Consider the following 23,355-nt stretch of genomic DNA (forward strand, 5'->3'; position numbering starts at 1 on the left):
ACAAAAATTCATTATGCTTTGAAAGAAAGTATATAAATATAGGTACAGCAATTGGCACCCCCACAATAATTGGGTCTCTCCAAGTAATAAAATTGGGAAACTCGCTAAAAGTGAATAGGGTAAAATGATCTTGAAATTGTCAATGCTCCATCTCCCAGTAAATAAATTTATGGAAGCAATAATAAAATCCTCTGCTTCTAAAAAGCAGAATACCTAGTACCTCTTCAACTAATAAAATTGAGAAATTCGGTAAAAGTGAATAGGACAAAAGGACCTCGAAATAGTCAATGCTCCATCTCCCAGTAAATAAATTTATGGAAGCAATAACAAAATCCTCTGCTTCTAAAAAGCAGAATACCTAGTCCGCCTTCGTCTAATAAAGCTGACAAATAAATTCATCGAATCAAATCCGTAGCTTTCAACACGAACCTTACCGGCACTAAAAATGGCTGCTACGAGCTGCCGTATAAAAATGTCACAATCGAATTTATCCTATTTTGTGCGATTTTACAATGCACGCTTACGCAAAGAGTATAATCTGCGAGTTAAGTAATAATAATTGTAAAACAGAAAATCTGGAAGCGGTCATTTGACCGGTAATGGTAGGTCCAGTGTTAAAAAGCCTGTATCCGCTTAACAAAACCGAAAAATTCGCAAAAACAGTCGGTCGGGTTCGGCTGGTCGGTGTCCCGATTTACGAGGTATCGTTTTTAACAGTCGACGAAAGAATTCGCCGTCGAATTCGTCGACTTGAACGACTCCGAGGGAGGAGGGTGTGGGTGTGTGTCGTTGTGTCGACCCTCTTCTGTTTGAGTAACCCAGATCTCGTTCACGAAAATAGAATAAGATACCGATGAACGGTTCGCCGGCGTGGTTACGTGCGTTTTATTGCATCGTGTTATTAGTCGGTCGAACCGACGCGACGGCGGCCCTTTTCTTTCGTCAAACGACGACCGGTCCCTCCGTTACGTCGCGTTTCCCTTCTGCCAGATCCGTTTCACCCCCGTAACGTCCACCCAGCCAGATCGTGATGAGAGAGACCTAGTCCCACATTCGGAGACGGTGTCAAGGTTGGCTCGCGGCATTATTCGGAATCAAGATCATCTCACGTTACGCTCGTTGCGGGGATGTTCGCACGTCTAATTCAGACTTGGAGAATTCGACGCGCTTTAGTCACCTGGCGAGAGCGAGCGCGATTTTTCGACGGTCCACGATTTATGGCTTCCCTCTTGCAACCCGCGTCATCGTTGACGTCACTAGTCCCTTGTATAATGACGCAGAGATTGATTGCCGCCGCGAGATTACGCTGTGATGCGTTAATGTCAGATGTTGATGAGCTTTTGAAAAGAGGAATTCGATAGGGTTGTAGTTTCTGCAAATAGACTGTGGACGTTTATACAAGCTGCAATTTTTATCGATCGTTTTGTGGACGTCGGAATCAGAGACGAATTTTGTTGGAAGCCTTATGTTTGCGTATGAGATCGTTAGAATTAATAATCAGACTGTGGATGTTTGTACAAGCCCCAATTTTTGTAGATCATTTTGTGGACGTCGGAATCGGAGACGAATTTTGTTGGAAGCCTTATGTTTGCGTATGAGATCATTAGAATTAATAATCAGACTGTGGATGTTTGTACAAGCCCCAATTTTTGTAGATCATTTTGTGGACGTCGGAATCGGAGACGAATTTTGTTGGAAGGCTTATGTTTGCGTATGAGGTCGTTAGAATTAATAATCAGACTGTGGATGTTTGTACAAGCTCCAATTTTTGTACATCATTTTGTGGACGTCGGAATCGGAGACGAATTTTGTTGGAACCCTTATGTTTGCGTATCAGATAATTAGGATTAATAGTCAGACTGTGGATGTTTGTACAAGCTCCAGTTTTTGTAGACGATTTTACGAAAATCGGGAACTTTCGTTGGAAGGAAACGATTTTGATTTCAATGTACAATGTAAAAGAAAAAAATTTCTATGGTACACGAAAGGAACAGAAAAATATTTATCATATGTCTTCAGTTACTCCACTACTTAAAGATAAATAATAGAGAAGTACAATTTTACTGAAATTTAAATGAACCGACCAACATTTGTGCTTCATATGGCAAAGAATTACACGGTGTTGATTTTTGTTAATGTACTCGCTGTAGTTTATGAATTCACAGATCCTGTAAATGTTCAAATATCCACAGTCAACTAATAATTATAATTGCATTAAATTTTATTCAGCTTGTATCTTAATGTTTCTGGAATCCACGGTCTGTATTAAATAAACAGCACGTATTAAACTGCGAATTCTATTCATTTCATCACTAAAGAGTGAAACTATAATCTTGCAAAACTGTAAAAAAGATTCAAGGCTGTCGATACTTTGGGTCCAATTAATCAAAATCCTTCTAAAATGAAGGAAGATGTTCTAACTTTTCCAACCCGCCTCGCATGATTCGCGAGAAGACTCGAGTCGAGACTTGAGTTGAGAATCCGCAAGGATTCCCAGTCTAATCATAATATTATTCAAGTTCCATTGCGCAACCCGCCCTTGATCTTAGCAATGATCCACAACCGAACAATCCGCGAAACGCACCGGCGAGTGTACCTTCCATTATTAGAAGTCCCTGATCTTAACAATGATCCCCAAACCCGCACGGCATTTTCTTCGATCGAAAATCCTGTAACATCAATGAATCAGAACGGCGATCAATGAATCACTAACGGCGATCTATTTTCCGCAGGAACAGTCACAATAGCAGTCCACCCCTCCACAGGGATCCCCGTGTCATCCTTCGAAAATAATCGTGGTGGGGTGGACGGCTGTTGTAACGCCAATGGTAAGCACGTCAGAAATCTTGAAAAACAAGCTAGAATGAAGTATTGCACAACGGTGGACAAAGAGGTCACCGAAATAATTCTGAAGCTACGCCGCGCCGCCTCGAAAACAAAGTTGTGGAAACTGCAAAAGAATAAACAAGCAAAGCACACGCAACTACGAACTTTCAGGCCAGAGGACGTCCGCAGCTTGAAGAGATCTCCGGAATCTCGAGGAACCCTGAAGACAAACGATGAGAACAGATCGCTTTGAAGATTGATCCACCGAAGCGATCAAGAAACTCGGAAGGAAAAATCCTAGCTGAATTCGTAGGGTTTTGCAGAAGGATGTGGTATCACCCAGAAAACAACTTGAAGAGTTCTTCAAAATCTCACGAGCTCCAGGAAACTGAAGACAAACCGCGAGAACAGATTGCCCTAAACTGATCTATTCGAACGGCGAAGGAACTCGGAAGGAAAAATCCCAGCTGAAGCGAATTTGCAGATTTTTGAGGCGCATCTTGCGGAATTGATTTGATGGGTGATCACTGATCGAAGAATAGCAAATTTTCACGTCCCGTACCCAGAAGACGACTTGAAGAGGTGTTGAAAATCTCACAATCTCTAGGTACCCGAAAACAAACCGCGAGGACAGATCGCCGATAAATTGATCTATCTAAGGGGTGAGGAAACTCGAAAGGAAAAATCCTAGCTGAAGCGAATTTGCAGATTTTTGAGGCAGATCTTGCCCAATTGATTTGATGGGTGATCACTGATCGAAGGATAGCAAATTTTCGCGTTCCGACAACTTGAAGAGGCCTTGAAAATCTCACGAGCTCTAGGTTCCCGAAAACAAACCGCGAGGGCAGATCGCCGATAAATTGATCTAAGCGGTGGGGAAACTCGAAAGGAAAAATCCCAGCTGAAGAGAATATGCAGATTTCTGAGACAGGTCTTGCCGAATTGATTCGAGAGATGATCACTGATAAGGCAGGAAATTTTCGCGTCCCGACAACTTGAAGAGGCCTTCAAAATCTCACGAGGTCTAGGTACCCGAAAACAAACCGTAGGGCAGATCGCCGATAAATTGATCTAAGCGGTGGGGAAACTCGAAAGGAAAAATCCCAGCTGAAGAGAATATGCAGATTTTTGAGACAGATCTTGCGGAATTGATTCGAGAGATGATCACTGACAGGGCAGGAAATTTTCGCGGCTCGTACCCAGTAGACGGCAGCCTCCTCATCCTTGGGATGATGGTCGATGGTCTGACGATAAACGGTGGTGTAGGCCGGCATCCTTTTGCTGAACGAATCTGGTGATCCTGTACTCCGGCGGACGTTGGTCCGAGAACCGAGACACCTTTTTCCTCCTAAGATCCCTCTCCTACGAATATTCTCTAACGCACTGGCTCGTTGCGCGGGCGGCACTAACTCTGGTCTTTTCCACGCGACTCCTCTCGCGCTCTCTTTCTTCTCCTCTCCCGTATTACCGACGTATCTCGATCACTCCTACGTTCTTCACCCTCTTGATCGTTCTAGACGATCGTTTCGCCTTCTCTCCGGTGACTCTCTGCCCCTCTTCTCGCGAACTATATCGCATCGACGATTCCAATGCTCGCTTAATAATTGTATCCTGCTCCTTTAATTTTACTCGGCCTTGGTTTTATTCTCCCTTGAACACATCTCCGTTGCCAGAGAATTGTCCCACCGTACGTCTGCTGCCAAAGCCTCTTCAATTTGAACTTTACATTGAATTTTAGTTTATTCGAGTTCGCTCAATGCGTTAATGACTGTGTCTCGGTCCTTCGAGCTTTTAACGTTGGCGCCAGTTGTACCCTAATGATTTATGTTGCTGATGACGAGGATACTGTAGACAGCTCTTCCGGTATTAATTAGACGAGCTTTCTCATTTAAATTGTACAAGATTGTTTGCGATCTTCTCTTTGAATTAAACTGTGCTGGCAATGTCGACATTTTATCTGCCGGTGATTATCCCGTAATTTTTGGGAGCCATGGCTGAGGATTTTTTTAAGAAAATCTTGTAATTTCGTTTAGGATTGTTACGTAACGGCTGGCTTTGAAGCTTGCTTTCAGCACAGCGTAATTATTGGAGATCCGATTAATAGGCTTCCGGCGGACGAAATGTTAAGAAATTATGTGTGAAATTGTTGCTACGAAGAGAATGTTGTAGACTATTTTTCATACAAGTGTAGAGAAGTTGTAGAGAATTGTACGCGTGTTTTGGATGTTTTCAGTGAATTCAATTGTGTTAGCAACGTTAAGAAAATTGTTGGTACCAAGGAAGATGATGTAACTCGTTTGTTCTTTGTAAAACAACTTTCTAGAACACTTGTGTGTAGGAAAAATGTTCTAGTATTCTTCAGCATCCAATGGGATACATTAATTCTGACCATCCTCTAAAGTGTCCACATGTTGTATGATTTTCCTTATTTTTTGAGACTCTTTAGTTCCATTAGACTTGCTGTTCTTCTCAAGTCAAACAGTTCCTCATTGTTCAAAGGAAACGCGTCTTGTTGGATCACAGTTCTTTGATCCTCCTGCAACAAACGATCCGTGTACCAGGAGTCAATTTAGGATTTCGTGGAGAATGTTTACGCTCCTCTCGCTGTCACATGAGAGACTCATTGTCGGTAGAATCGGTGTCACAGAATTGGCAGTTCAATCCCTCGTGCAGACCTCTCCTCAGTGTTGTCTGAACGCATTGGTGAAACTCCGAAGAACTATTTTGATTAGAGGATCGTTTCGATTAAAAAGATTGCTGGTTTAACACCTCGCCAAGAGTGTTTCCCTTGGCACTGTCTTCGGTGGAGCTCGCTGAAGTTATTGAATCGGCAGCGTGACTCCTGGTGGAGAGTATTACCCTTTGAAGAAGCTCAGGAGAGATTTATGTTGCCGGCTACTTGTTCCGCGATGAATGTAACGCTCGATCCAACAGTTGCTAGTTTACTGCCTCGTGGAGAGTGTTTCCCTTGGCAGCAACCCTTCCCATGCTAAAGTCAAGGGCATCCGCTCTCATGAACGAAAAACCTTCCTCGCGAACTCCTCGATGACGCTGCAGACTTTCGTCGAACGTTTTGCAACGTTGAAAACATTTGTTATCATCTGCAAAGACATTTACAATCGACTTCTGTGAGGCGACGAAGCGTGAGCACCGCTTAGAATTATGGCAGAGTAAACTACACCATTCTTGTTCCATTCTCAAATTTTATTTTATTTTCACGATTTCATAGCAGCCATAAATAGTCACCGACGAGTATTGTTTGGACCAAATTTTTCAGACCAACGTTAACACTCTCAACGAGTTCAACATGAAAATAATTTAACCCTTTGCACTCGAGTGGCGACTCTGAGGCCACACAAAAATTGCTATATCGTTTATTCAAAATATCTTTTACATTAGGGTAAGAGACCCAATTACTGTAGACTCTAGAGTGACATTTATATTTATATTTTCATTCATTTATTTACATTATGGTAATTCTTTTAAAATTTAATTTTATCTTGAAATTCTTCTGAAATTCAAATTTAAATTTAAATAATGTAAAAGTTTCCATTAAAAACTGTACCTCTACAGTGTAGAGGTGCCAATTACTATGCCTATTAATATTAAATTTTGTTCATTAAAATCAGTAAATATGTGTATGTTATATATCGGTTTTTTAAATATTCATTATGCTTTAAAAATAAGTACAATTAATATAGGCACAGTAATTGGGTACTTTAGCCTATTACATTTGTTTTAATAAATTACTAAACATTTATCGAAATATTTTAGGTCGGAAGAAATGTTTAATTCTCCATTTACAGTAGTTCCGAGTGCAAAGGGTTAACATGGCTAATTTACCTAGCTGATAAAAATGTAATTCAGCTAAACTAGAATTCAGATGGAACTTTTCCATTTCCGGGTCTGAATGGACCCAACTCTCGTCTTCCAAGGATTAACACTAAACCTACTGAGCGTTTACACTTTATTTACCGGAAGCCTGTCAATAAAATTTTTAATAATTGCGCCGCACCAAAACGAAGCTTAAAAATTTTATAGAAGAATTCTAAACGAAATTATTATTATTGGTTCACAATAATTTATTGTTACTGCTCCATGAAAAATTTCGAAATAATCGCCGGTACATAATGCGTACCAATTAAGTAATTATAATAATTAACTAATTCTTATTATACGTGTTCTACTAAAAATATTTATTCGATTATTTCCTATGGAAGCTTCTTTACAACTTCAACCCTCTGTACACTATGCCAGTGTTATTCAATATGTACAATTTTATTCCGATATAAGACGACGCTTTTTACTTCGAAATAAAAAAATCGCCTCTTCTTCTTCTTCATCCGAAATACGGCGAAAGCCGGTCCCGAGCCGTCGCCTTGTATCGAAAGAAAACTGTAGTGAAAGAATCCGGGGGTTAACGAGCGCAAAATACAATAAAAAATCTGGAACCGGTAATTAGTGTGGTGGTACGTTTAGCTTTAACACTGAACCTACCACCGCCGGTAAAAATTACCGTTCCAGATTTTTTATTTTACAATTACTCAAATTGTAAAAGTGCTTTCGTGGGAAATGATTAAATAAATATATTTAGGAGAGAATCCAAATAAATTCAATATCGTCATTTTTATAAGACAACACGTATTAGTTACTTTTAAGGATCGGTAGGTTTAGCGTTAAAAGCGTTTCCGGTCGCACGATCAAGTCGGAATGGAGTGTAGAGAAGCAGAACCAGGATCGAACGATCCAAAAGATCGTCCTGAATCGCTGAGCATTGGATCGTGGTAGTGGTTTCGATGCAGAAGCGATATTTATAGCTAGCCGACTGGTTCTACGCGGACTTTCCGGCATCGTGGCGGGCCAACAAAAATATATTCGCACTTCGGATGTCCCGCGGACGCGAACCAACGCGTTTTCGTTTTTGTTTTCCGTTTTTCTCCTCGGGCGAGATTACGCCATTCATTTCTCGGTTGTTCGGTTGGTCCCGAGCCCGGACAATAGACTATATCACGTACAAAGAGCCAAGCATGCGAAACGATTCCGATACACTGTGGCTCGTGAAACCTGTGACACAATCAATGCCAATATTGGCACATTTTCATGCTAATTTCTCTCGTCAAAGTCTTGACAGTTGAAATGCTTAGTGTTGTTTCTTTGGCAAGCGGATGTGTTGATCAGCTCTGGCTGCGATGCTTTAAACAATATTCTCTTGATTTTCCACACGGACCTTTAGTTCGGAGCAACAACGTGGACGTACAATTATTACAAAGTTTCTCCTCTCTGGTCACTTCAAACCAGGAATTTGTTAATTTTCTTTATAATTTTTATTGCGTCAGTCGTATAACATACATTGTGTGCTGTGTATGGTATTATGCTAACGTTTCGTGTGCATTTGGTCCTCTGAATTGCACAAGTTTCTCTCTTCTCTTTCACTGTAAGAGTCACTAGATCGTGCCTAGATGACATGTACAAAGTATGCAGACTAATGCAGATCATGAAGATGATGAAAAGTTTCGCACGGGTCAAAAGCGACCCAGCACTACACTGCTGTTTCCACTGGACATGAATATACAATTACAATTTCTTTCTATACTTACAGTACTTTCAACGCAATTGCATAAATCTGGACCAGCAGTTAAAATCTTGAACGCCAAAGATAAATATGCCTGTCCAAAAAAAGGGAGTGCCTATTAAGAAACATAATTGCTCACTCGTGAGTCTCTGCCGTACCGTGGCTAAAAATAGACAGTCTCGATTAAAACAGTTCTAACGTCAATTAAATTTAGACCAATGCGCCAAGGTGAACGAAAAGAAAATCGTTCAGAGTCATCTGTTAGGTGTGCAAATTAATTCACTCTCACAGCGAGTAAATTATTATTGTATTTTCCATTCTTTCGTCCGTTATATTGGAAAATCGGTTGTGCGATAGAGTAGGAAAGTGATGACGAGAGTGCATTCGAGCCGTTTGTAAATAATAATAATTTACGAAGAGGGCGTACAAATTAATTGGCAAACGTAATGAACGAACGCCAGGCGTCTCGGCGCCGGTTGGCAGGTCGATCGAGGATCTCCATGGACAAATGAACGGTGCGTCAAAGTTAATGGCGCAGCGTCATTTCGCGTAGTTAACGGTCAACACCTGAGACGAGCGACGTGTCCAACAAAAAGGACAGCGAAACGAGACAACCGTGCAAACGGATGGATTTACAACCGGACCGAAAGCAAAGACACGGTCGAACAAATAGTTTCCGTCGCCTAAACGAACCCTGCAAACTTGTAACTGAACGACTGCGCACGCGAAACCGCGATAACTGCTGCCATAACGGCTCGTGCGGAGAGATCGTGCCATTTTCTCGGCGCTTCCTGTGCTCGTCTTTATTATCCTGTTTTCCGCGGAAATAAATAGACCGTGCAACCTCGCGCAAGCTTCTATCCCAATGAAAATCACAAGCTTTCAACCTCTTCCACTGTAATGCTGTATTAAACTCCAGGTAAAAAAAAAAACCGTGGATCTTTGTGCAAAATACAAACGAAGGACTTGGAAATGTAAACATTTCTGTAAAATTAATTGTAAATTTACAATTAATTGTAAAATGCAGGAGCTACATGGGCAATAATTCTTGTGGCGAGTCCAAAATAAGAAAAAAGTATCTTTAATTTCTGTATACTAACCAGTTGACTGTGGAATTTAATTTGAAATATTCCTCACGGCGCGGGAGTAAAATCAAGCAACGACGAATATACACGTCGAACGCAGCCTAAATGCGGCTGTTATAAATTTTACGGAAAAAGTAAAGCTAAATGAGAAGGAATTACATTTTTAGTCGATAAGAAATTAACAATTCATTAACCGCGCCGCAATAGAGTTTTGGATTGACGTGTGTACACGTGAAATGCTTCGACTGTTTTGTAATTGATCTACTCATTTTTGGTATGAACGCGTAAAAATCTGCAGTCTGTTAATAATTATAGAATAGTGTATCTTTGAATTGGATATTGTACAGGGTGTTCGTTTTAGGTCACCGTACCTAATAGAATGGGAAATTATGAAAATTGAAAATTCCTTTGTGGAGAACGGGGAATATGCTTTTAAGATAATCACTTCGGTCCGACAGGAAACAAATAGGGGTTGAAATTGCACGCTGTTACGTCGCCCGATTTTTCGCGACGCTCGACGTTGACGAGACGCTGTATTTACGGATCAACGAACTCGCCGGGAAGCCTAGGCGAACCAGGCCACGTTTACAAATTCGATTTCGGAAAGTAAATTCTCCGTCCGCTTCCTCGAGCCGGGTCTGTTAATAGAATATATCCCTGTGCGTTCAAAAATTCCACCAATCAGCCTCAAACTCGTGGAAAATAATAACTGTGAAAATCGGGTAAAATTCTAGTGCAACGATTATTTCGCAAATATTCGACATTCTAAAAATTGTAAAAAAGTCCTGAGTGAATTGTAAAAAAGTCCTGACTTCACAGGGGATGAAGACAATTGTGAAAATGGGGGTTGAAAACGCATTTCGAGAAATATCTTGGAAACCGGTGGAAAAATATTATCGATACCAAAGATGGGTATTTTTTAATAAGAAATCTAGCAATGTAAATAGATTGCAAAACAAAACACCATTTGTTTGGTGCATTGAAAAACTACTCGAATATTAATTTTCCTTCTGTGATTATGTTGTTCTAGCTCCGGTAGTTTTCAAGATCTCCAAGTAATTGTGTTCTCATCGTCTCGTTAAGGGTTGTTTCCACCCCTGCATGTACACAATTTAAGATAGAGAAGGAAATTCTACGCGCCACAATTGAAAACGGAGAAACTACACTCCGTACACTTCCGTGCGATCAGAAAATTGTTTAAAAAAACGGAATATATATTTTATGTGGCAGTACGATAAATATATAAAGAATTGTTTGAGAAGCTTACTGCCGCAGAAGACACGTGCAAACAATTATTCTTTTAATCTCTGGATCGCGTTGTACGAGACTCTACAATGTGTCAATTTTCGAGATACAATGAATTCTCGATATATGTCAACAGTATTTCTTGTCAGCGTCATGTATCGTGCAGGAGACATGCCCGAGCCATGTTATGTTTACGATCCTGTGTGTCCGAGGCATCTCGAGCTTCCTGGCCCCCCACGCGGTAGTGGGGATAATTCCGCGACGTTTATCCTGCAGGTCTTGGCGACATATATAGAGAAATTCGCTGTACTGTCTCGCGATCGGGATTTCGAACATTCGACCGTAACTTTGTACCTGTGACAAATTCACTCTCTCCTGTCGAACCTCGTCGAGATGATCATGTGGCAGAACCGAGAATGGTTCCGCCGGTGTCCCGGGCCGACTATACTCGTCGAAGCAAGGAGGTGGAACCGGGCTCTTCGGCAATTCTCCCGGTATCTTCGGCGGTCTTGGTCTGCGACGGAACAGTAAAGCATCTTATTAACGAGTTTACGCTCGAGCGACAAGCTCCAGAAAATGCTTCGATGATGCTCGACAACCACTTTCTTGATCGCGGACCATGCGCGTGTGCAATATGCGTTCAGCGTGTTGCATCGCGAGCGCACGTACAGCCCCGAAAATACGGCCGTGTTTCAAATTAAGTCACGCGTTAGAGGCGCACGAGCTGTTAGGCTTGCTCCCGGCTGCGAGTTAGGCGAAATCGGCGAGCGGAAACCGATCGAAAATCAACGCTTACGTTAACATCCGGAGTGGTTCTGAACGAGACTACTTCGGTCTGGCACGATTTGATGGTGTTTGTTAAAGTTTGTTTTATTCGACGAAATTGCTTATTCGAACGGAAAAACTCCGTTCCGTATAAAACGTACAAATATGAAACTCAACGATGCTCAAACGAAGATACCAGTGAAATTATAAATATTCTTCTTTTACCGGGTCTGATGTAATACCGTCGCGTACGAATTTTTGGAAAGAATTTAAGCAGCCTCGCAAATCATTGTACTGCCTAAAAATTGATTCATGCTCTCATTTCTTTCGAGTGCGGACTTTATGCGTTTATAGCAGTGAGTAGGTGCATTCTAAGAACACCAATGTATTATTTTCGACTAGTTGAATAAAGTAAGAATAAAATGTTTATGTGGCTCCTATCTCTTGCGATAGACGCGGACAATTTTTGTTTCGCATAAGAATCCGCAGTCTACACTCACAAAGAAGAGCAAAGCTGTATCTATATGTCACATGTACGCAGGCAGAGTAAACGAATGGTTTCTTTGATCGAATATTTTTCATGTTAACGTTTCAATGCCTCCATCAAAGATTGTCGTGACAGAGGCAAAAGTGGTTGCCGAGCCTAAATGACTGTTAATGAGGCGCTGCGATTAGTGCGATGAAGAAGTGTGCGAGAGAGAAAGAGGGTAGGAGAAAGGCAGGGTTTTAGTATGAGGAATTAATAGTGTTGTCACGTGAAGAGAGAGAGAGAGAGAGAGAGAGCGGCAGTAGCGTGGCGGTTAGGCGACACGACAAACGGTGCGCATAATAGAAATGTATAAAGGTGGAGAATGGCATTCTGACAGACTAGTGACCGCAGCCCTGTTGCCAATGCTCGGCTTGATAATCGGAGGTGACGTGGTAATGTTGATACGAGGTGCACTCGACGGCTCAGACCTTTCGACTACAAGCTTTATAGAATCAGAGGTTTGGAGAAGTTTCTGGGCGTCTACATGCCTCACGTCTCGCACGTCGTACTCGTCGATTTTCTTGATCACATCACCCCTCTGGAGCGCCTCGTTCTCCGACTGAAACCAGAACAGAATTCCCTCCGTTAGAGCTCGCGATATCTCCTCTTTTAACGCTGGAACTGTCAAACAAACTTCCTAATTCCTGTCAACCCTCTCCCGGTCTCTATTAACTAATTTCTATTCATTCTACGTTCCCTTCTCGCAGAGAACAGGCATTTACTTCTGTAAAAAGAACTGCGTTTATACTATGATTTTATGCCATTTTGATTACACCCTGGATAATTAAATTCAATGATTGCGGACCTTGATGCAAGGACAGAGCTGCATTTGCTCTGATTTTGTGGAATTTTGATTGTACTGTGAGCCAAGGTCGCTTAAAATCAATAATTGTGGACCTTGGTGCAAGAACAGGGCAGATTTTGGGAGGGGGCCCAAATATTGTTATATATTACTGATTGTTCGAAATACAAGTAGAATAATCTGTCTAGATCTGGATTTACCCAGTTATTGCAGCAAAGTCTTGTAATTTTAATAATTCCAATATGAAAGGTACTAATCATTTTTACTGGTCTGATAATTCTACTGTTATATCACTGATCATCTAGCTCTAAATTTTCTATTTTTCGTAATCAGCGTAGTGTTATGTATAAGTTAACAGAAGCATTGTTTTCTCTTAGTCGACACTCGATACTCTGATGCTTTGTGAAGTATTACAGACTGTGACAATTAAAACAGTAATCACGAGAAGATAAAGTTGACGAAACTGTGAGAATATTCAAAGGAGAACACTCAAGGATGTCACTATGATATTTTCGACTAGTGAAAATTGTTAAACGAAGCAACACATTTGCTTCGACCTTCTATTTTTACAACTACATTTGCGCACGTTCATTTTGCATAAAGATACGCGATCTAGCGATAACGCAAAAGCCGAGTCACTTAATAGTTCCCTCGAGGACTGTGCAGAAATTGTTATGCAAGTAACAAGCTAAACCATGGTTTTACACAATAGTCGTCTACGTAATGACCTAGTAATCGAGGCACAATCGAAAATGTAATAATTTCGCACTATATTTCCAATTTATGATCAATGAATTCACCCGGAATTAAATCTCGCATTGACCTGTCTGACCATTGCGCACCAAATCTACTTATTGCACTCGCGACTAGAAATTTATACATATATCCGAGACATTTTCAATGTTGATTCTGTCTCGTACGAAGTCTTGTATGATGGAATTTTATTCCACAATTACTATAATTTTATAAACAGGAGCTGAACAGTTAAGAAAAATTACATTTGATTAATCTAGACTCTCACGCGACTTCAGATAAGACAGTCCTCTCTAAATACGAGATAATGTTCCAATCATTATTAAATCGTAGATCTCGAATTATAAACTCTAAAAACCAAACTTTCTTCGTCATGTGTGACTTTTTTAAGTCCAAGAGAGTGATTCAAAACGTTAAATTAACTTTCTAATTATTTCTTCCCGAAGAATCTTCAATTATCTGTAACTGTTGACTAGGTTCTAACGAATGTTAGAAACGCATCGAGAGATCGGGTAACACCGCGGACTATTTAAACATGACTATTAGAAAACAAACGGTCGAAGGGGTATTAGAAAAAGGCGAGGACTGATAGATGCGGTAATGCACGATTATGCGTTAACGATCAACAGCTTCTGGACCGGTTCCAAACGTGTTTATGGCCCCTCCTTTCTGCCTTCGGCGATCGTGCCAGAAAGAATTCCGCCGAGACGATCGTGAAGATGCACGAGATTAGGGCGCACGTGACAGGTGGATGCGAGAGACATATTAAACAGGGAGAATCGTTTAACAAGGAACGGAACTGTCGCCTGTAATTTAATCGCTATCTATATGCTGCCGAACGAATAAATTTGTTTCAATTGCTTTCTTTCCTCGAGCGATTTCTCCATCCAGTTTTGATTCTTTTAGCAATTTACCTATGCTTAGGCGAATGTCTCTTTAAACAAATTTTTCTTAACAATTTATGTGGATGCTTAACACTGAATACTTATTCTCTCGAAAATCAGGAACTAACGGTCAACGATTTTTTTAATGAAACAGTTTACAGTAGCGAAGCAATTCGAAATCGTTTGGATTGAAGCAATAATTTATCTCGAGCAGTAGATACTAATAACTTCTCGCGAGACCATTATTCAAGAGAAACTTGTAGAGCACATAACATCGGCATCGGAAAGCGTATTAATAGACTTCCGGCAATCAAACTGTTACTTATTGTTCGCCAATAATTCAGCTCTCCGTCGTAGTATAGATCCATTCAAATAATTTCGAGCTTTCCTGCGCCCCTGAGAATGCTGCCATCTCGCAGCGCGATATTTTAGCAATCTAGCACGGCAAAATTATTGCCTCGATGGAATATTCATCTTTTCTTGGTTCGTCTGCTAATAAAAGTCATAATCACATACCTTCCAGAAATGATTTAATTTACGTTGCACATAAAAATTCTTGACAAGTTTCAATCCCCGATTCATTCGACAAATTATCGAAACACTTTAATTCCCGACTGGTTGTACAAATTCTTGTCATTCTTAACTAATTCGAAACTTTATTGTCGGATTTTAACACTAGAACGACCGGACCAGTCAAAATGGTTGGTTCCTCATTATTTCTTTCACAAGTACTGAAATTGTAAAAATGTTTTCGTCGGAAATTTTGTAATGAACCTCTTCATTGAAGCACATATTACAATCAAAGTTGTATGAAGTCTTGTCACTGTTACAAAGCAATACAAGTCAGTCGCATTTATTGCTCGGTAGTTCCAGCGTTAATTCTTAATTCTAACATTTTTATTCGAGTTTGAGCCAGTTGATGGTTCTTCTAATAATCTCAATTATTCATAACAACTCTATTTTGTGCTACGATTAGACTTTCAACGCGTTATAACAATTTACACAGTGCCCGTGCTCTCTGCGTTCGGAACCATAATCACTGGGCAGTGCAAAATTTCGTAAGGTGCAGTGGGGTAAATTCTAGGCCCTTATTTATTCGAATATACGTTGCATTGTACCAACTGTAAGGCAGAAATCACAATTGCATGAACTGGGTTTGCGGAAACTGCAACAAAGGATCAAAAAAGAAAAAACAATATGAATGTGAGAGATGTCTTGACTAATAATTCGCTAAGTCCTAAATCCTCGACGATAATTCCGCTTTCGCCCCATAATATAAGGAAATAAGCAGCACTCTCTTTAATTTATTAAGAAAATCATAAGTTTCAGAAGATATTTTTAATCCAAATTAATGCAACTTCAAGAATAAACCACGCGCTAAATAAAAACACTAAGATTATTAGGTTTTAGTGGAATAGATAGAAAATGCATCGGTTTAAAGTAAACTTTACAATTTCCGAGTCGGTTTTACCCCACTCCACCTTATGTGTGTTCGTATGTATCGCGAGTAGTATTGATGTGTCAATCAAAATATTATTCGAGACGATTATGAGAATTCGATTTTGTCTTGCTAGATGGAGAAAATGCCGCAAAGTGTAAGCTCTCTGAACCGTGTGCCCCGCAATTCTAGATCGCCCGAACCAGCGAATGATCTCGCAGAACCGTGATTGACGATCGAGGGTCTTTAACGCGTCGGATGTTGCGGCGCAGACAGGAGGTGGTCCTCGTTAGAAAATAATCCGGATCCCCCGGTGTTCGGTTCGCAGTACATCCAATAATAACTGTGCGCGTGCGGACGTCGTTCGCGGAGGAATCTGCGCGAACGATCGCCGGCGATCGGCATCGATTAAAAAATCGCGGGAAAATTCGGTGGGTAGGAACTCACGCGGGTGACGACGATCGGCGTGCCCAAATCAGCGCCTCCGGCGATACGTATTCCCCAGGGTTTGCCGGTGTTGGATCTCTTAAGCTTCACGATCAACGTTTGCTTCCTCGTCATGCTCTTACTCGTTGTCTGTCACGACGACGCAGCCGCGCGTTCGTGCAGAGATCGTCGGAAGTGCGGGAGAGCCTAGAGCCCTGGGAGAGACCGGCACACGACACCCAATAAAAACTCGTGAAAACGCGAACGAACGATCGAGCGACGACAGAAGGAGCCGAGAGAGAGAGAGAGAGAGAGAGAGAGAGAGAGAGAGAGAGAGATCGTAGGGACGGCGCAACGTAGATCTTCAGGCTTGGGACGCGACAACGCGAATATCGAACGGTGCGTGATCGAAAGCCGCAGAGCTCGGCTTCTACTACTACTACGGCTCTCCTTACTGGCAAACGAGAACTACTGGGCTGCGCTCTGCCACTTGATTTTGACAGGCTTTGCTTCAGCGAGCTTAGTTACCCAACTAACCGGCCCGCCGCTTCTGCTATTCTGGCCCCATTTCGAATTGGCATACCGTGTGTGTATTGTTCTGGCCCGACCTGCACTCATTTCGCTGGCATCCCCGGCCTCTTCCCCGGACGGCTTTATTCGTCGTTTGAACCGTGGGACCGAAACGCGGGAAAATCTTTCGAATTATTTACGACTTGCCGAACCCGGCAGTGTCGCGCCGCGAGCTGAAACGCCGGGACCAGCTTTGTAATTCGCGTACGACGAAGGACAGGCGGTCTCTTCGCCAGGGAGAACTAGATGCGAACTGCGCGGTTGCTATTCTTTGCGGACGTTCTTTGTTCTCGTCCGGCCTCGCGGATCATTTGTCTTGGAGGAAGGTCCTGGATACGGGTGACCTCGTTGTTTCATTACTTCAACAATTTTGTATGTTCTCGGGATCTTTTTTTAATTGGAATTATTTGAATTTACTGGAGAAGATATCGGCGTGCTTACCAAACCAAGTCAAAGCTGTGCGAGTCGGAAGCAATCGTTCATCCTAAACCTCCATAGCTACAATTAGTGCTGGATTAACGAACACCCCACATTGCGTTGAAGTGATCCCCCATAGGGGGCCCTCAAAATCTTTGTTTGGGGCCTTTAGATGTATTAATCCGGCATTGGTTACAATGTTCCATTAAATGCAATGTATGTAAAGTATGGAAAACTTGTCTCCTTTATTCATGACTTAATTGACTTACTTGACGTCCTCTACCTTCATCCTATACCTCCATAGCTACAATTAGTGCTGGATTAACGAACACCCCACATTGCGTCGAAGTGATCCCCCCTGGGGGGCCCTCAAAATCTTTGTTTGGGGCCTTTAGATGTATTAATCCGGCATTGGTTACAATGTTCCATTAAATGCAATGTATGTAAAGTATGGAAAACTTGTCTCCTTTATTCATGACTTAATTGACTTACTTGACGTCCTCTACCTTCATCCTATACTTCCATAGCTACAATTAGTGCTGGATTAACGAACACCCCACATTGCGTTGAAGTGATCCCCCCATAGGGGGCCCTCAAAATCTTTGTTTGGGGCCTTTAGATGTATTAATCCGGCATTGGTTACAATGTTCCATTAAATGCAATGTATGTAAAATATGAAAAAGTTGCGTCCTTTATTTATGACTTAATTGTCAGTTCGATAGCTAGCCATTAGCTATCACAAAAGCTTCTGATTGCGCCTTCAACTGTATAGGGTAAGGGAGCCAATTACTGTGGGGGTGACAATTACTCTGTCTATATTAATTATATTTATTTTTAAAGCGTGATGAACATTAAAAGAGAGATAACATATATATATTGACTGATTTTAATGAAAAGAATTTAATATCTCTTTTTTGATATTCATTATGCTTTGAAAATAAGTATAATTAATATAGGCAGAGTAATTGGATCCTAGTCTTTTCATCGCACAATCTTTTCTGAGGAAACGAGACGATGCTCCTTAAAAGAGATACACAGCGAAATTTCGACAGAAACACCGTTAGATACATATCGTGTACACAAAGTATGACAACGAACAACGCGATTTATGGGGTGATTTATAATTCCACAGAGGGTTGAGAAATTGGAGAAGCGTTCGACGGATCGAAAAACTCACCTTTCGCTGATGGATCACCGGGAGGAGCAGCTACACCGCAACGGATCTACAGTTCAAGAGGGACGACTGTAATGTTCAGACAAGTATCAAGAGGGATTAGAGTCACGGGGGTAGGAGGGTGTGTAAGAAAACGATTTTGGCAAAATGTAAGGGTGGTCGCTCGATCGATCCAATACTCACGTAGGTCTCGTAGTAGTTGGCTATGGTGAACTTGAGTGCCATGTTGGCGATCGAGGAACCCGGTCGGCTGAAAAGTGGTGTCCTGTTTCGTTCGCGGACGCGCTTCCTCCGAGTGACGTCTGCGAACGATAACGCAGGCTCCTCTCACCCCTGTCGCCGATCTAATTCGTCCCGCGGCACCGTGATTAATGAGACTCGATTCGGGTGGAAAGAGAAAGCGATAGAGTAAAAAGAGAGTGTTGCCGCGGCAGGAGAACGGCCGAGAGAAAGAGAGTGCACGTAAGTTTGACTTAAATTAGCAACCTATAGCGCGAAAGGTTAGTCAATCATAGTCCCCGAGACTGGACCGTTCTAGTGACTCATTTATCTCGATTTACACCTAATCCTAAAGAAAGTGTACGAGCACCGTTCTGCCGATTGGCAATACCAATGACCCATTAATCGCCACGTCGATATGCCGTCCCGATGATACGGCCCGTGAACGATCGCTAAGAATGGCACCCGCGGTGCGATGCACCTTGGGAAAGGAAGTTGCAGTGTGCATGTAGTTGCATGCGGGTCGAGCGATACGACGCGTTAAGTAATTAAATATATACATCTTTATTCCCGAAATTGGTAAAAAAGAAAGTAAAAAAAGAAGGACTCGAAGAGGCGTCTTGCGTGAGTCGCTGAAGATAATGAAATCTTTGGGAATTTTTTTCTTTTTTAGAGATACTGTACGCTGTATTTTTTTTTTTAACTTTCTGGAAACGTTTTCGTATACCGTAGGAAGTAGAGAATATTTTTGTTTAAGAGATACGGCGCGCATAGCAATCTTGCAGAATTAATTGAAGCACAACCTCGTTGTTCGAGCTATTGAACTATGCAACGCAGGTTGTACTGTTAAATCGCGCTCATAATTAAAAATTTCAGATATTTTAGCATTACTAACAAAATTACGAACTTTGAGAACCTAATTTTACAGATTAAAATTCAAAATGAACGAAGCAGTCGAATCACTGCACGGTCGCCAACAATAAACGTTTTCTTCGAAGGTTAATTGTTGTAACTTCGAAGAAAATGATCACTACTGCTTAGAAAAATGTGTGTAGATTCTTCAAATATTGGTTAATAATCGTACCAAGTTTGGAATTTCAGTAGGCAACATCTTTCTTTTAAAAAATTCCCTAAGATTGCCTTACCGGACCGTCAAGAGACCCGTAAAAATTCAAAGGCGCGTGTGTGCAATATCAATGGACGAAGAAACAAAAGAAAGAGACAACGAAACAATGACTCTTTTCACGAGTAGTCCTCGCTGACAGCTCTGCTAATCACCATTCGTCGGACCTCACTTGTACCAGCGCCAATTTCATACAATTTCGCGTCCCGCAAGAGTCTTCCGGTTGGATAATCGTTTATGTACCCGTTTCCGCCTGAAAACGATTGAAAGATGTTTGAAGGACTTTCATAGATGAGATCGTACACTTGTTAAACTAATTTACCAAGTATTTGGATAGCGTTTAGAGCAGCTTCCGTGGCTCGTTCCGAGATGAAAAGTATCACCGCTGCGCAATCTTTGCGGTTCACGTGTCCTGCGTTGCAGGATCTTGCCACGGAATATAAATAACTCCTGCAGGCGCTAAGACTGGTGTACATGTCCGCAATTTTCCCCTGAAACAGTATTTCAACATATAATATTTATTTCATAATTTTTTAGATTAACATAACAGTGTTTCTTTTATAGTAGTTTACCTGGATGAGCTGGAACTCTGCAATGCGTTTACCAAACTGTTTTCTGGTGTGTGCATAATCGAACGCCGCGTCGCAACATGCTTGCAGTATTCTAATACAAAAATTATATTAAATAAATTATCTCTAATTACATAGTCTAACAATTTCTTTCAGAATTATGATTTAAAGGAAGATCTTCTTTTAAACAGTACAGTAATTAAAAAATCTATTAATAAATTAGCAGTAGCTAAAATGTTAAGAATCTATGAGTCACAGCTGAGGATTCCTTAACAAATTTTTCTGCATCAATAACAACTCTATTTTTAACCATCACACTACCTCAGTCTTGCAACAGCTTCTTTTAGAATCATCATTTAAAAGAAGATCTTCAAACTTTAAACATCTTGATGTAGCTCGATCACTGAGAATCTTATTAATAGGACTATATTAATAACTGAAGTGTTGAGAAGGGTTTTTACCCTAAAGGACCAGCTGCCAATACCAATCGCTCCAGGTCAAGGCCGCTGAAGAGGACGTATACGCCTTTATTCACTTCTCCGAGAACATTCTTCGCTACAATTGATAATTAACTATTTACGGTAACCCAGATACTCTGTATAATTTACGTTAGTATCTTTATGCAAATTACCAGGGACTTTGCAGTCTTGGAAAATGAGTTCGCCAGTGTTAGACCCTCGCATTCCAAGTTTATCTAACTTCTGAGCAGTACTGAAGCCTTCGAAATCTTTTTCCACGATAAAAGCCGTGACACCGTGTTGCGGTTTGTCAGCGTTTGGGTTTGTCTTCGCATAAACAACCAGCGTTTCAGCGTCGGGGCCGTTTGTTATCCAGAATTTGTTCCCGTTTAAGATGTAATAGTCTCCCTTTTTCTCTGCTCGCAGTCTCATCGAGACCACGTCTGATCCGGATCCTGGTTCTGACATTGCCAGTGCTCCTATGTGTTCTCCGCTGCATAACTGTTAGTATCATAATTGTTATGTTACATATATTACTGTTTTGTAAATGTATTAATTACTGGACTGAGGATTTCATGCATTTATGATAAAAATGAATAGATAAAACACAAAAATGAAGAATGAAGACATTGTGGGATGTTGTTACACATTGCACATTGTATAGCTCAAGGTTATATTTAGTCTACCGTGTAAATTATGCAATTTTTACATTGAATATATTTTTGCATAATGTACAATTTACAATATACATTGAGTATATCATTGAGTTGTACAATGTACAATCTACATGTCTAAATCGTTAAATTCAGCTTGAAGATTGTCTTCATTTGTTACCTTTGGCAAATATTTGTGCTTCTGCTCCTCTGTGCCATTTCTGTGAATTTGATTGACACACAAATTTGAATGCGCGCCATAACTGAGCGCTATAGATCCTGATGCTCTGCTCATTTCTTCCATAATAATGACATGATCGAGGTATGTGCCCCCTGTACCACCATATTCGGGTTTCGCCGTGATCCCTAATAAACCTAAGTCTCCCAGCTTCTTCCAGAACGACTAAAATTCATAGAAATAATTTGTACAGAAATTATTTAAATTCAACTTAGTTCGATATTTGTTTCTCGTTACTCACTCTGAGATCGTTGAAATCATTCTTTTTGTCGATCTCTGCAGCCTTTGGTGCAAGCTCCTTTTGAACGAAATTGAAAACCAAGTTTCGCAGCTGTTAAAAACAAAATATTAATTAATCTCCAAACTTCGAATATATATTTTTATTTTCATGAAAGATTTGTACTATTTCCAATTTGGATATCCTCTGCCTTCATAATAAATTTATTGTATGTAAGATTGTATAATCGACAATATATACACATGGGACAAAATAGACCCTAAATTTTACAAGGCAGAAGTTAAAAATATTGCCATTCGATAAAACACATTCAATACTTCGTTACAATTTTTCAAATTTCCCGGAAAACTTGAGCGTCACACTATGGCGGAAAAATTGAATTTGAATTTCGAAAAGTATCGATCTTCGATCGATCGTACGATTATGGAGCGACATCAGTCAACTTCAGTAGTTTAGGTTTACACAATTACGATATACCGATTGAAATAAATCGTTTTATTTAATTTGTACCATGTTACAATATTTAACAGTATGAACAAATGTTTAATTTTTATCTATGCTCGTATAAATATCGGCAAATCATCTTCACTCGCATTTATGACTGCATAAAGTTCCACAGTCTATTGATAACCTTTTTGATACGACCTAATTTTGTTACCAATTTACTAACCTGTTTCTGTTCATCATTTAGGCCAAAAATGTTCTCATCTATCTTGTAATATTGCGAAGAACATCTTACGTTGAATTTGTTACTCGATTTGAAGAGACTCCGGAAAAGGGGTCCCGAAAATTTCTGCGTGCAAAGTTTCATATTTTTAAAGTTCTGGCTCACGTTTTTCAAAATACACAAACTCCAAATACGTTCGATGAAACAGTAAGTTGATAGGAAATTAAATATTCGAAGCCTTGTAATGAATACTTTTCACAAACAGTACACGGAACAGCATTACTAAATACTGGTCAGTGTTGCGAAATGTCTAAATACACTTCGTATCTCTCATTTCTTATCATTACACTGTGGATGTTTATATAAATTCCCATTTGCATTTCACAAACACATTTGTAGAAATCAAAATTAGGTTTAATTTTCTCGTTGATAGCAATAGATTTCGTAGATCGAAGATAAGATACGGCTGTATTAAATCAATTTAAAAACGATTGAATGTTAAAAATCCATAAAAGTCTACATTCTTATCAATTATTTTTATTTTCCCCAACAAATATTCAAGCAACCAGAAAACATTTTTATCAATGTTTATCTATAGAACAGTACAGAAAATATAAAAATATTTATAAACAGGCACACAGATTGCTGGACAATTAAATGATAAATAAAATATGTTTCACATGCATAGTGTGCGCTCGTAAAAC

At 40.5% G+C, this 23,355-nt stretch overlaps 2 protein-coding genes and 1 long non-coding RNA gene across 4 annotated transcripts in view; 1 reads left to right on the forward strand and 2 right to left on the reverse strand.

Moving 5' to 3' along the window:
* Positions 1-16,847, reverse strand: part of Zasp66 (PDZ_signaling and DUF4749 domain-containing protein Zasp66) — a 24,493-nt gene extending 7,646 nt beyond the window's left edge. Inside the window, exons 1-3 of the mRNA XM_076806162.1 lie at positions 16,347-16,847; positions 12,451-12,581; positions 11,083-11,242 (exon numbers count right to left, since the gene is read on the reverse strand). Of these exons, the coding sequence (XP_076662277.1) occupies positions 11,083-11,242; positions 12,451-12,581; positions 16,347-16,460 (405 nt within the window). The 5' untranslated portion in view covers positions 16,461-16,847. The remainder of the gene's footprint in view (positions 1-11,082; positions 11,243-12,450; positions 12,582-16,346) is intronic.
* On the reverse strand, positions 12,419-23,200 carry LOC143365723 (isovaleryl-CoA dehydrogenase, mitochondrial). 2 transcript variants are annotated; one of them, XM_076806155.1, is made up of 10 exons: positions 22,655-23,200; positions 21,988-22,077; positions 21,690-21,911; positions 21,029-21,356; positions 20,859-20,952; positions 20,401-20,491; positions 20,151-20,319; positions 18,670-20,081; positions 18,490-18,535; positions 12,419-12,581 (listed from the first exon to the last, which is right to left on the reverse strand). In XM_076806155.1, the coding sequence occupies exons 1-8, from the start codon at positions 22,793-22,795 to the stop codon at positions 19,948-19,950; spliced, it is 1,269 nt and encodes a 422-aa protein (XP_076662270.1). In that variant the 5' UTR covers positions 22,796-23,200; the 3' UTR covers positions 12,419-12,581; positions 18,490-18,535; positions 18,670-19,947. The 2 variants fall into 2 exon arrangements, with proteins under 2 accessions (XP_076662270.1, XP_076662269.1); XM_076806154.1 differs by having other exon boundaries at positions 18,490-18,555.
* Positions 16,961-18,787, forward strand: LOC143365733 (uncharacterized). Its single transcript, XR_013084587.1, has 3 exons — positions 16,961-17,155; positions 18,445-18,607; positions 18,683-18,787. It is a non-coding gene; the product is annotated as an uncharacterized LOC143365733 (long non-coding RNA).
* Positions 23,201-23,355: the final 155 nt, after the last annotated feature.

This window comes from Halictus rubicundus, chromosome 2, assembly GCF_050948215.1.
Source record: "Halictus rubicundus isolate RS-2024b chromosome 2, iyHalRubi1_principal, whole genome shotgun sequence".
Taxonomy (NCBI): domain Eukaryota; kingdom Metazoa; phylum Arthropoda; class Insecta; order Hymenoptera; family Halictidae; genus Halictus; species Halictus rubicundus.